At 39.0% G+C, this 14,661-nt stretch overlaps 1 protein-coding gene across 1 annotated transcript; it reads right to left on the bottom strand.

The window, feature by feature from the left end:
- Nucleotides 1–1,560: 1,560 nt before the first annotated feature.
- LOC113771270 lies at nucleotides 1,561–4,130 on the bottom strand. Its single transcript, XM_027315870.1, has 3 exons — nucleotides 3,952–4,130; nucleotides 2,790–3,738; nucleotides 1,561–2,295 (listed from the first exon to the last, which is right to left on the bottom strand). The coding sequence occupies exons 1-3, from the start codon at nucleotides 4,128–4,130 to the stop codon at nucleotides 1,561–1,563; spliced, it is 1,863 nt and encodes a 620-aa protein (XP_027171671.1).
- Between the last annotated feature and the right edge of the window lie 10,531 nt (nucleotides 4,131–14,661).

The following is a 14,661-nucleotide window of genomic DNA, read 5'->3' on the forward strand; positions in this document are numbered from 1 at the left end:
GAGAGAGTTTAGGAAAATTTCCAAAAAATGGATGAGAGAATATAGGAAAGTTTCCAAAAAATGGATGAGAGAGTTTAGGAAAGTTTCCTAAAAAGGTAGGAGAGAGAGTGTCCAAGTGAGTACAAAGAGTTATCCAAGTGCTTTACTTAGTTTCCTAATTGATTTTGGAAACAAGTTAGTTTTTGGAAACCTTTTGAAAATCCTCTTCCTCTTGAACAACTTTTGGTAACCTTCTTTAAACAACTTTTGGTAACCTTCTTGAAACAACTTTTGGTAACCTTCTTGAAACAACCTTTGGTAATCTTCTTGAAACAACTTTTGGTAACTTCCAAATTCTACTCCAAGAAAGATTGCACAAATCAGATTTGGTTCTCTATTCAAAACAATTCGGTTGCCCCTTTCTTTCCTTTCCTTTTTTTTTCTCTTGCCAACCAATTCCTCTTTTCTTTCTTCATTTTTTTTTGACTACAACTATCAACCACGACACAGAACAAGGAAGTCCATAAATAATAACAACCAAGAACTCCAAGATCTTTCAAGAACGTTCAAGGAAGTTGTCAGGAACTTCAGAAATTTCAAGATTGTGGTCAAGAATTCAAGAAGCTCAAGATTATTGTAAGTTCTCTTCAAGATTCACAAAATTCCAACAAGTTTTGCCAAAATTCAGATTTGAAAACCAAGTAAACAAGTTGGATAACACAAACAACAAGGCTGGACAGATTTGTATTCGGATGAACAGTAACTATGAACAGTGTCGGCGAACAGTATCGGTGAACAGTGTCGGTGAACAGTCAAAGAACAGTAATAATTTTTTTTTTGGTTCTAAACAAACGAACAGATTGGGATTAAACATATATGACTCGAAATAAATGAAAAAAAAAGATATAAACTGGTGGTTGTCGACTAGCTCTGGTACCAACTGATGTGAAACCCCGATCTAGACAACCAAAACACCATGGCTTAGGCAGCGGAAATTTGACCCAACTAATCCCTAGAAGTCACGAACAATTTTGATATTATCTCAACCCGTAACTACTCGAATTAACGAACCAAATTGGAGGTAGTAGAACGCCACAATCAAGGAGATACTCGATTGATAAGTTCGGGTGAATAACTTGAGAAGATTCTCAAGTATTCAAAGGTAACTCTCTTGCCAAAGAGAAAGTGAAAACTCACTAATTGTATTTAATAGTCAAAAACTGATCCCAAAACAAAGAGGAAGTGGGGCTATTTATAGCCCTTACAAGCATTAACCCTAATCCCAAAAGTTGACCAAACTACCCTACATACTTAAGAAAGATTTTAGATCTTACTTACTAACAAATGGGCCGCAATTAAACTATCTTAATTACCTAGACTTTTTAAAACGAGAAATAGCCAAAATCAACGAGGAAAATCAAATAATCCTACTAAACTCAAGCATTCGTGCAATCAACTAGTCTTCACTTGAATCTTCCAATTCCCCATGTGCTTGAATGGGCCTTGGTCTTTATATTCTCATCAGCTGCGTACATCACTGACAGAGGTAGACATTGGCCATTCTTGAATGGCTTTGACCTTCTATTCATCTGCGTGAATTCCCTGCGCATTAACTATATAGCCTACAAACACCACATGGTCAGTACAGAATGTGCACTTCTTAAAGTTGGCGTATAGCCTCTCCTTTCGAAGTACTTCAAAAACAGATTTGAAGTGCACAAGATGCTCCTCTAAACTTCGACTATAGATGAGAATGTCGTCAAAATAAACTACAACAAATTTCCCAAGGAAATGTCTCAAAACATGGTTCAGTAATCGCATGAAGGTATTAGGTGCATTAGTTAAACCGAAAGGCATAACTAACCACTCATATAGACCATGTTTAGTTTTGAAAGCGGTTTTCCACTCATATCCTTCTTTTATTCTTATTTGGTGGTAACCACTTTTCAAGTCAATTTTAGTAAAGATAATGGCACCATGCAATTCATCCAACATATCATCTAACCTAGGGATAGAGTGATGATATTTTACCGTGATGGCATTTACTGTCCTATAGTCGGTGCACATTCTCCAAGCTCCATCTTTCTTTGGCACGAGAATCACTGGTACAACACATGGACTTAGACTTTCTCGAGCCCAGTCTTTCCTTAGCAATTCCTCCACTTGCCTTTGCAACTCTTTCGTTTCTTCAGGTCCCATCCTATAGACGGGTTTGTTAGGCAGTGGGGCTCCCAGAATGAGGTCAATTTGATGCTCAATCCCTCTTAGAGGTGGTAATCCATTTGGCACATCCTCCGGGAATATATCCTCGAACTCCTGCAAAAGAGATAAGACATTGGTGGGCAAGGAGTTAGTGGATGATATGACCAACTCTTCCTTGCACACAAGTACGAGTAAGAGTTGGTTGGAAGACAAATCTCGCTTTACATTTTTGGCTTTTGCTAGCAAGCTAAGCTTCCCCTTGTTATCTTCCCTCATGGCCGACCCTATTGCTGCCTTTTTCTTTCCTAGGGGTTCGGCCCTACTCTCCTACTTTTCTTCCTCACTTTTCTCTCGCTTTTTGCTCTCAAGTTCTAGCTCGTACTCTTTTTGGAGCCTCACTTGATCTTCATACACTTGTTTTGGAGTGAGGGGTACAAGAGTTATTTTTCTATTACAATGCATAAAGACATATTTGTTAGCTCTTCCTTTGAATTCAACGTCCCTGTCATATTGCCAAGGTCGCCCAAGTATGAGGTGACTTGCTTGCATCGGCACAACACACAAGTGACTTCATGTTCATATTTTTAAATTCGAAATGGCACCTTTACTTGTCTAAACACACGGACTTCCCCTTTATTGTTCAACCATTGAAGGCAATAAGGTCTTGGATGCTTGATAACTAGAAGCCCTAGCTTTTCCACCATGAGTAGACTAGCTACATTGGCACAACTTCCACTATCAATGACAACACTATAGACCTTATCCTTGATATGACACCTCATGTAGAAAAGGTTGTCCCGTTGTATCTCCATTTCCTCCTCCTTGACTCGAGTAGTGAGGACCTTTCGAACCACCAAACAACTAATCTCCTCATGAGTAGGTAGTTCTTTACCCAAATCATCCTCTTCCTCCACAAGAAGCGGCATACCTTCATATTCCTCCTTCTCATCAGAGACAATCTCCCTATTCGGTAACAAGAGCATGGTTCGTTGGTTGGGGCATTGGGAGGCGATATGACCAAACCCTTGACATTTAAAGCACTTAGTGTCTCGGCTACGAGGTTTAGGAGCGTCATTATTGGCCTTAGGTTCCACCTTTGCCTTCATTTTTGGAGAAAAGGCATTCAGCCTTGTTGGATTAGGTAAAGCCGCGGCCTTCTCCTCCCTCTTGGGTTGAGAATTTCGCCAACTCCCCGGGTTGTACATAGTGCCTGGACGTCCACTACCCCTCCTCTTGAGACACCGTTCTACTGTTACCGCCTTCTTCAGCATGTCATTCATGTCGAGGTAGTGTTGGAGTTCCACTACTTCGGCAATTTTCGGCCTTAGACCATGCAAGAATCGAGCCATGGTAGCTTCTCCATCTTCACGCAAATCGACTTTCATGATGGCCATCTTCATTTCCTTGTAGTAATCTTCGACTGACATGGAACCTTGAGTGAGAGCTTGTAGCCTTCGGTGCAAGTCTCGGCTATAGCAGCTCGGCACGAACCTTTTCTGCATCAAGCTCCTTATTTCTTCCCAAGTCTCTACGGGCCTTTCTCTATTTCTCCTCCGGCTGAGATATAGTTGGTCCCACCAGATAGAGGCATAGTCTGTGAATTCCACAGCTGCAAGTTTCACTTTTTGCTCCTCCGTGTAAGTGTGGCACTCATAGACTAACTCAATTTTCCATTCCCATTCCAAGTAGGCCTCGGGTTCCGACTTGCCTTGGAAGGAGGGAATTTTGAGTTAGACACCTTTAATGGCATCATCTCCTCACCGTTGGAACCTTTGGTCAGCTTGGTTCCTCCCCTCAAATGGTTCCTCCTCATCATTGGAGTATGCGGATTCCTTCCCCTTGCTCGAACTAGGTGGTTGCCTAGAATTCTCCAATTGGTCAATCCTTTCATGCAAAGGTTCAATGGAGCTTTTAAGCATCCTTCGGAACTCCCCCATCATGGCCTCCATGTGTAATTTTATGTCCATTGTTTGGTCACCAACTCCACTAGGGAAACCTGCAAAAACAAATAAAACAACTTCCTCTTCCTTTTTATATATATATATATATATATATCACTCACGCTCATGTTTTACTCAAGTTTGCTGCTCTCTAATAATCTCACCAAACAATTCCTTAGTCCTGTTAGATGCTCAGGTTGAACAAGCTAGGAATCACCGTAAGGATAGTCTCTTGACTAGTCAACAAGTGACACAAAATTGCAGCAATGATGGAGATGAATGAAGACCTAGGACGTGATCTAAGACTCATATTATGGCTGACAATAAACTAACGACTCAATAGAAAACACAACAAATGACTTCAAAGCTAAAATTTTTGAAAACCCTAGAAATACTCTACCCGACAACCAATTTTTCTGGAATTCTTTGAGCTGCTATTTTTCGGCTTTTTGGTCAGGAATTTGTGGTGTTTTTGGTGATCTTAGGGTGCTCAAATGATGTGCAATTCGATCCTCAAATCTCAGCCAAATCGGATTGGTACAAGTGCTCAACAGATTTAGGAAAGTTCAAGGATCAAGATTTGGAAATCCTGGAGTTTGATCTGATTTGGACACTTGGAGTTGTTCAAGGTTTGGAAACCTTAGAGTTTGATTAGATTTGGAAGTCCAGAGTTGTTCAAAATTCGGATTCTTAGGGTTGATCAGATTTGGGAACTTGGAGTTTGAGCCAGATTTGGAAACTTGGAGTTTGAGCCAGATTTGGAAACTTGGAGTTTGATCAAGATTTGAAAACTTGGAGTTTCTTGCTAAAGCTGATTGTTCTTTTTTTTTCTCCTTTTTTTTGTCTTTTCGTTTCTTTCTTTTCTTTGCTCTTCAAGAAACACAATTTGTGACGCCCCCACTTCTCCCTAAGGCGAACCAAAGGGTATCCGCGGAACGCCTACCCAACTCTCGCCAGGACTCCGTACAATTTTCGTTCAAGCTTAATACAATAATAGCTAAAACGACAAGACAAAGTAAGAAAGTGCAGATGCTTCCATATATAAATATCCGATCTTACACCATGAGTTCAAAATACATCAATTTTCCAAAATATACAACTGCCAAAAGATATCTAGTCGATTACAATCGAAACCCTAATACAACAGTTCATCCCAAAGGTTTCTCCAAGTTTCACCCCATATCCGCTACTGTTAAGGAAAACAAATCTACGGGGTGAGCGATTGCTCGTGAGGCCAAGAAACACACATGCAAGCACGTTGTCCATGTAACAATCCCGTTTAACAAGTAAAACAGTAATATTCGGGTAATTAACAATTCAAGTGAAATTTAAACAGAAACAATTCGAGGATATGGTAGCTCTCAGGAGCTAATTTTCACTTGCTTTGCCAACCTCGATCGAATACTTTCCCGCGATGGCACTCCGTCAACCGGGTCGGTATTTTAAGTCCGTAGATCTCCACTAACTTCACAGGTCCGTCCACCATACAACCCCCCACCGGACCCAAACTTCTATAAAGGCGCTACTGCACGAGTAGGCAAAGCAAGATCAGTCCAATAGATCAAGCTTGTAGACACCAAATTATTGATTTTTAACTTTAGCTTTATTTGTTTCAATTTTAGGGTTTTCATTTTTTTTATTATTTTATTTTATTTTAGTATTGTTATTTATTTTATTTTGTTCTAGTTTATTTTTTGTCTTCATATTAAATTTCAGAAAAACAAAAGGAAAAGGGAAAAGTGAAAATGGCAAGTGGGAGGCATACATTGGGACAAGTGTCTTTTTGTATTTTGGACAACACAACACCTAAGGGATTAGGTGTCTAGACACTTGGTGTCATAAGAAATTTTGGGGGGAACAAAATAAAAAGAAAACAAAAATGAGAGAAAGGTGGGCGGCTAAGAAAACCAAAGGAAAGCTAGCTACGGAAAAAAAAGAAAAAAGAGAGAGCAAGGAAAGTGAAAAAATCTGGAAATTGGGGGAGGGAGAGCTTCGGGACAAGACGAAAGGGAGCAAAACAAGAGAGAGAGAGAGTCAGAGGGAAAAACAGGAAAAAGGGAGAAAAGAGCTACAGAGGGAGGCTTGGGCAGAAAAGGAAGAAAAGGGGGCGGCGGAGTAGAGCAAAAATCTGGGGGAGCTTCGGGAGAGGAAAAAAAAAAGAAAAAAGAAAGCCAAAAACAGAGGAGAAAAGTGCGGCGGACAAAAGGGAAAACAGAGGAGGTTTTGGAGTTGAAAAAAAGGAATAGAAGAAGTGTGAGACCCCGTAATTTTTCCATTTTCTAGGTTTTATTATATTCAATGGCATGTTTTTCTGTATTTACGTTATTAGGAAAATTTCTAGATAATTTTTATGAGTAAATATAGTTTTTAGGTGATTTTTCTAGTATCGGTTAGTTTTGAAGAAATTAAGAGTGTATACCGGACGTGGGACCCACTAGGGCGAAAAGTTCAGAAAAATTCGTCTAGTTAGGTTAAGTTTTGGATACTGGATTTAATTTACCAGGTGTTAAGAGATAATTAAAGGTTACCAAGTGAATTGGTGTGAGAGGAACAAAGAGATAGAGATGCATGTAATGAAGTGACAAGTGTCACATGGAGAATAAGTCTTGAGTTATGACTACTATTCATCCTTTTACCATTTAAATAAAAAATTGACCAAAATTCACCCTTATTTCCAAGCTTCTTGGCCGGCTCTTTCTCAAGAAAAAAGAAGAAAAACTAAATTTTCTTACCTTCAATCTTGCTCAATCTTTCATTCCAACCGGTTAATCTTCAAATTACTCCATAAAACCTATTAGTTTAGGGGTATTTAGGTGATTGGTGAAGTTGTTTGGAAGCTTAAGGTGCTAAGTGGTCTGTGACAGCCCCACCTTCCCCTAAGGCGAACCAAAGGGGTTAGCAGACTGCCTGCCCAACTCTCGCCAGGACTACGGGACAGTTCAACGCGATCTAAGACGTTCCGGAACATACAAGTGCGCTTAAACAAGTCACAATCACAAAATAAAAAAAAATGAAAATCGGAGCCGACCATGAATAGTACCGGCCATGTCAGAATCTGGCCACACATCACGCAAACATACACATCTTGAAATTCAACATTTACATACCAAAATGGCATACCACATTATCCCATAAGTTTATACATGTACGGTTGAAAATTACAATTCAACGATGGGTTGGGTCAAAATGAGTTTAGGATTTTGCCCAAAAGGAGCTATTCAAAATATATATATACATAAGCTCAACTCGGCAATCCATATTCATCACCTTTCCAAAAGTATTCAATTTTCTGTAAGGAAAACAAACGGAATAGAGTGAGCTTACGCCCAGTGATATACTATCACTCAAGCAACCAAGTTCATATAAGCATAAAGCTTTTCATTTCAAATCATCAAAAGTAAACCAAGAGCACACATTAATAGAGTTGATAAAAGGATACGGGCGGCTCTCAAGAGCCCCTTTCCTCGCTTGCATTCTTGATCGAACCTTATTGACCCTCCGTCAATGTTTAAGAGTAACCAACCGTAGGCTCCACTTTACTTCCATTCCTTCCACCCAACATACCCCTACCGGGCCCGAACTCCAAACAGTAGAAATTTGGTAATACTCGAGTATACCGGAATCAAGAGTCTCACTACTACAAGATTCCATATAACAGTCCCCATGGCTCGTCAATTTTCACGACCAAGCCCTCGCCGGCTCGATTCAATCGACTACCAATGGGGTTGAGCTCAGTAGTAACAGTAATGGCCGTTGGATACTCGTCCAAACGACACCAAATCCAGTATATCAGGTATCATTTAAATACCACAGTAAAACAGTAGACAGTCGTATATAGTACCAAAAAGGGGTGAGGGCGATCAAGTACACCCTCACTTTAATCAGTTTCAATGGCACATAGGCCCTCAAGGCATCAAGTTCAAATATAGCAAAGCCACCTTGTAAACAAACAAGTGAGTAGTACACTCACCAGGCAAGCAAGTGAAATTTCATAAACTTTCGCCCAAAGAGCGTCTTTAATCACCGTCACGCCCTAAAATATGCAAATAAGCACAATAAGACTCAATTACAAGTCATAAACCAATTCCCAATACTATCAAAATAGGGCTCCATAAGAATGTATAAGCACTAGAGTAAACCAGGGAAATCCGGAAATGGAATTAAGCTCTAATCCAAAAAAAAAACAGTTTTTGACATCATTTTGCGGTTTTGGCACCATTGGCACTACGATTATCGGATTGAGGTGAAAGATACACCGTTTCGAAGCTAAGAGATAGGGCTACTGTAGACACCAAATTTTTATTCTTTTATTTACTATTTTTGTTTAATTTATCTCAAAATTACATTTTTCAGCATTTTGGACATCAAATCTTTTAATTCTATTCATTTTTGCTTATTAGTCTCTTAATTTTATTTTAAGACATTTTAGCATTAAGATTTTAAATTTTTAGATTCAATTTATGAAGGTTTGTTGTTTATTTATTTTGTTTTAAAAAAAAAAAGAGCTCATACATCATGCTGCACTTGATCCAAACTCTTTCTTCATATTGCATTTCAAGAAAAAAAAAGGAAAAACAAACAAACAGAAGCAAATACGGCAGTACAGAATCGGGGTTTTTATTTTAGCAATTTTGAGTTCATTTTTCGTGGCCCTACACGTTTAAATGGGTACAAAGACAGCTAATCTTCCGTAATGTAATCTGGGGAACACCGGGAAACTTGATCTAAGGGATCAAAATCTGCCATGGAACTCGGTTCTCTCATCCACCATTAATCTGAGGGTTCGGGTGTTGGCTTTCCATATAAGAAGCTGAGAAACGCAGACAACCAGTGGGGATCGAGTGACGGCTAGGTTTTGAGATAGAGAGAGAGTTGGGGGTTTGACAGACGGCTGGAGGGAGAGGAAAAAGGGAGTGGGCAGCGGAAAGAAAGAAACTGAGGGAGAAAGCAACCGAGAGTGAAGGGAGTAAGGGATGGCTGGACAAAAAGAATGGGTGACGGCTGAGAGAGGCATCAGCAGAGGAAAAGAGAAAAACTAGAAAGGAAAAGGGAGAGCTTGAGAGGCTGACGGTTAGGTTTTAGGAAAGAGCCACAAAAGAAAAGGGCTGAGAGGATCAGGAAAGAATGAAAGTGACGGCTAGAAATCTGGTGAAGGTTGAGGGAGGCGGCTGAGTTTAGAGAGAGAGAGAGGACTGACGGCTGGAAAAACGCAAGGAAAAGTCTGGGAGGAAGTTTTGAGCCCGCGTTTCTTCACCGAATTCTGCAAAATTCATCCCATTCGATCCCTGTTGGAGCATATTCAATCTCTTATGGGTTCCTGTTGCAGCGGCCGTAAACCATCACTTCAGCCATCTCCACCGTCTCTAACCGTCATTCAAGGAAAAAGCAGTAACTTGATGGTCAGATTCCAACATTGGAAAGCATAGTTCTTGAATTTTTCCACGTTAGTTTGAGGCCCAAAGGTGTTAAAAGGTATCCCATTCTTCCTTTTTCCCTCATCTATTCCTGAACATGTAATGAGCATTCCAAAATATTGCTTTGTTGTGCTTGCCGTTTGCATTTCTGCTTGCTGTTTTCATCCAGAAATTGTTCGATTGCCTCCATATTTTCTTGTGATTGCATGTGGTATTCGTGTGAATGAGATTGGGTATTGTTGGAGGTTGTATGATGGTCCCATTTTGTTTCTGAACTTGGCTATTAGGATAAAAATGGTTGCTGCAAACTAACCCATGAAGTGCAGAAATTTTTTCCAGTTTTCTGTATGCTCTTCTTGTGCTTAAATCCAGGGGTTTTATGTTGTGAGTTGAAAACAATACTTGGTAATACGGTTGCATGGGTCAGGTTTTGTTTGTTTGAAGATTTGTGCATAAAAATCTGCTGCAACAAGCTTGAAGTTGGCTTGTTGCAGCAGCGTGGAATTTTTCTTTTGGTTGCCCAAAGCTCGAAGCTTTCTTTCCTTGGGTTGCTGAGGGTGGTTTTAAGCCATGGAAATTTGTGTTTTCTTGTGTTTTACTGTAAAAAAAAGAGTAGATCAATGCTTGAGAATATTCGACTAATGTTGGATTTCTTTGGTTGAGAAAGTTTGCCGAATGTTTTGCTTCCATCTTTTCATTATCTCTTCTGGTTTGCTGAAAGGAGAATTCTCGGTGGTGTCTTGGTGATTTTTGCTAGGAGTTTAGAGAGGATGTTGAATTGATTTGCTTCATTGAGTAATGTCTTTTAGGTCCGTTTTTCATGGCACAACATTCGTGCAAATCTTGGCATTGGTGAACCCAAGGAGCTGCAGAAAGTTCCCAATTGCGAGAGAATGGTTTCAGTTGCAGAATGTTTTCTTCATTACTTTGCTGTTTTCTTTTTCCGTGACCATCCACCAGGCTTTAGCCTCTTCTAATTTGTTAGTTAGTCTTGTGTGGAAAGGGGTAGTGGAAGATTGGTTTCAATTTGCATGTTTGAGTCCCTAAAACACTTGAATCATGATTCAATGCTTGCTGGAAAATGAACATTAGCTTGTTGCAAGCCTTATCTGGAAGTATGCTGTGGTTTCTCTTTTGGCTCCAAGATCTAGTATTTTCAGTTTGGTTAACAAATCAATCAGCCTTTTGTTATTTAATTTGATTGCATGAATACCTGTATTCAATAGATTGCTAAGGAAACTGCAGCAAGAAAGTTGGAAATTGCCGAAGGCTTCATAGCTTGCTGAAACTTGATTGCAGAATGTTTCTCACGTCCTTGCATGAAGATTGCATGAAATGACTTTCTAAAACTACACTTTGGCCCACCAAGTCTCCCTTTGTTTCACTATGGCCCAAGCAATTGAAAAATTCAATCAATTTGACCCCTCAAATGTCTTTAGTTTTCGCATTTAAGTCATTACTTGTTTTAATGCTGCATGGGTTGTTCACCTTCCTTTAAACGCCTTGGATTGACTCAATTTCTTGCTTATCCCCATTTTCATGTGATTATTCATTAATTAAAGTGGTGCCTTGACCCTTTTATTGTTTTGAAGCTATTTTCCCTTCATTTGCTTACCATTGCGAGGGAGGTACACTCTATCCTTTATTTTTGACGTTATTTGACCCTACGTGCGTATATGTGTCTTATGTGTGCAATTGCATGACTTTAAGTGTTTATTTCATTTTTACTTTATTTATTTCTTTAGTTGCGTAGATTTTGCTTTAATTTTGGTTCAATTTTGTCATTTGGGAGGCACTTGAATGCCAAGCTGTAATAGTTAGGTTTATTTCATTTATTTTCCGTTTCCCCTTTTAGATTGTAGTAGGCCTTCCCCTCTAAAAATGTAATAGTTAGGGCCTTAATTGCCTTATGTGTTTTGCATGCTTAGGTGCTATGTGTTTAATCGCTTTCTTAGGTTTTGGCATCTAGATATGCATGCTTATGTGTTATGTGAATTACGTGCTCACATGTCTACTTGCTTTAATTATGCACATTACTTATATATGTGTATGATGGATGCAAATGCACGTAACTGTGGCTAGTCCAATGCTAGTCATGGTTGTCTCCTCGAGCTCTTGCAAGTCCAATGCTTGTGAGAGAGCATAGATGTGGGCTAGTCCAACGCTCGCCCTTAGGAGCCCCTTCGCGCGTTAGATCATGATTGTGTGGCAAAAACACTTCATCTCATGTATATCTTTACTTTCTAGGGCCTCTTTCACCATGTTACCTGACACTTTCCTTATATATGTATACCCCTTCCCCCGTATTTTCCCTTATATGTATATTACTTGCCCCTTTTGTATGAAACATGACATTAGACTTGCATTTCATATAAGCATTAGAACTAGATTAGTTCATTTGCTTGATTAGATTAGGAAATACCCCTTGGATATGGGATATGGACGAGTTTGGCTTTTTCTAGCCTTAGCACGCTCGTATTCCCTCTATTAAAGGGAAAATTGAGTCACGAACATTAGTCCCCCGTACCCGACATGATGCATTCCCTTAAGACATGTATATTTCTATAATTATTTTTATTTTTATTTTTCCTCTTCTTAGAGTCTCATATTTTTACATTATTCGTGACCTCTCCAAAGAGTAACCATTGGGCATCACAATTAATGTGATTGGCACCACTCAAGCCGACATGATGCATTCCCTTAAGACATGTATATTTCTATAATTATTTTTATTTTTATTTTTCCTCTTGTTAGAGTCTCATATTTTTACATTATTCGTGACCTCTCCAAAGAGTCACCATTGGGCATCACAATTAATGTGATTGGCACCACTCAAGTTTTGAAGAGAAATTTTGCCCCCGATACCCCCTAGGTCTAGGGTTTGCATTCATATAGTACATCCAAATGTGATAAATTCTTTGGTTAAACAAGAAAATCTTTGACTAAATCACGCAACTAGCCTTGGCTAGGTCGAAGGGGTGCCTTGGATTTTATCCTTGCCTTCCCCTTCGTCAAATGTGACTCCCGAACCTTTTTCGTTGGTTTACGTAGACTAGGAGTCGTTTAAAAGGGGTTTATTTCTATCTTTTTCCTTTAAAAAAATTCATTTTAGGTGGCTTGGTACACCTTAACTCTATACCAAGTGGCGACTCCGATTTTTATTTCAAAAACCCTTTTTAAACTATATTTTGGGTCAAATCGTCGCATTTTCAAGTCCCATTTAGACCCACTTTCTTTGTAAATCAAAAATCATTTTTCAAATCAAAAATTCACTTTTCAAACCATCCATTTATTTTTTATAAAAAAATGGGGCGCGACAGCTACAATGTTGAAGAAGGCTACTCTGTCCAGTTCCGAGTGTAACCAGGTCAAAATTTCAATATACTACACCAGAACCGCAAAAACAGGTTCACAAACCGCATTCTGGTTCAAACATCATAAGTCAGGCTACCTAAGTCCAAATCAAGTGATTCTATAGCCATCTGAAAGCTAAGATACAAGGCTACAATTCATCAGAAGACATCAACAACCAAATCAGAAGCATTCCCTATCAAATTAATCAATTACCAAAACTGATTACCAAGTTCGGGTAGAAACAGGGCAGCAGGGGTATTTCAGTCTTTTCACAAGCTACGTTGCTCCGATTGACCTGAAATTTTTCAGGCATCTCTAAAATATCATTCCCTACAACTTTCATGTTTTAACCCAATTCGTCTTCTAACTATGAGGTACAGTGCCGGGCAGAATGTAAGAAAATGAAACCCTATCTTCCAAAATATCTTTCCAAAACAGAAATTTTCTGCAATTAACCACACTTTCCACCCTCTAGCTTCCTTCAATATCATTTCCAATCATCATATATAGCCACACAATGATAATCATATGAAAATAGAAAAATGATCAATAATTATAAAACTTCACCAAATTCAACCAAAATCAAGATATAATCCACAAAATTCCCTCTTAGGCTACCACAATTCATGAATTAAACATCATTAGATGGAGGAGAGGGGTTCCTTCACTACTCACCTTTGTAATACAAGAGAGGGAGCAACTAATCCCCTTAGCCTTCCAAACAACTCCACTAACCACCTCACAATCACTCACTTAAGGGTTTCTATGGAACAAAAGCAAGATTAAATGGTTGAGTTATTGGATTTGAGCCAGAGTAGAGCTAGGAATTTGGAGAGTTTTCCTTTCTTTCTTCCTTGGAGAGAGCCGGCTTCAAGAGCTTGGAAATAAGGGTGAATTTTGGAAATTTTGTTTTTGTTGGTTTATTTGGTCAAATGGTAAAAGAATGAATAGTAGTCATAACTTAAGACTTAATCTTATGGTGACACTTGTCACCCTATTTAATGCATCTCTATCTCTTTGTTCCTCTCACACCAATCCACTTGGTAACCTCTACTTATCTCTTACCACCCGGTAAATTCAATCCAGTATCCAAAACTTAACCTAACTGGCCGAATTTTTTCGAACTTTTCGCCCTAGTGGGTCCCACGTCCGGTATACGCTCTTAATTTCTTCAAAACTAACCGATACTAGAAAAATCACCTAAAAACTATATTTACTCATAAAAATTATCTAGAAATTTTTTGAATAAAGAAAATGCAGAAAACATGCCAGTAACCCGAATAAAACCTAGAAAATGAGAAAAATTACGGGTTCTCACATGGTTTCTTTTCTTTGGTTACTAAGGTGAGTAGTGAAGGAACCCCTCTCCTCTATCTAATGATGGTTAATTCATGACTTGTGGTAGCTTAAGGGATGTGATTAGGTGTTATTTCTTGATTTTGGTGGAGATTGATGACATTTTCTATTTAATCATGATTTTTCTGATTTAATATGATTCATATGGTGTGGCTTTGTATGATGATGGGAATTGATCTAGAATGAAGCTAGAAGGTGTAAATTGTGGTTAATTGCAGGAAATTTCTGTTTTGGAAGGAAATTGTGAAAGTTAGGGTTTCATTCCCCCTCATTCTGCCTGGCACTTTTTATCATAGTTAGAGGCCGAATTAGCCTTGGGCTAAAACATGAAAGTTGTAGGGAATGATATTTTAGAGATTCCTACAAAATTTCAGATCAATCGGAGTAGCGTAGCTTATGAAAAGACTGAACTACCC

The sequence above is a fragment of the Coffea eugenioides genome, chromosome 5, assembly GCF_003713205.1.
Source record: "Coffea eugenioides isolate CCC68of chromosome 5, Ceug_1.0, whole genome shotgun sequence".
NCBI lineage: Eukaryota > Viridiplantae > Streptophyta > Magnoliopsida > Gentianales > Rubiaceae > Coffea > Coffea eugenioides.

What these genes read in the sequence shown, in the direction of transcription:
- LOC113771270 (XM_027315870.1), bottom strand. Translation starts at nt 4,130, where the DNA reads ATGGAGGCCATGATGGGGGAGTTCCGAAGGATGCTTAAAAGCTCCATT. An exon ending in AGGAACCAAGCTGACCAAAG is followed by an intron (nt 3,739 to 3,951) that starts GTTCCAACGGTG and finishes ACTATATCTCAG; the next exon opens with CCGGAGGAGAAATAGAGAAA. An exon ending in AAGTCCGTGTGTTTAGACAA is followed by an intron (nt 2,296 to 2,789) that starts GTAAAGGTGCCA and finishes TCTCTTTTGCAG; the next exon opens with GAGTTCGAGGATATATTCCC.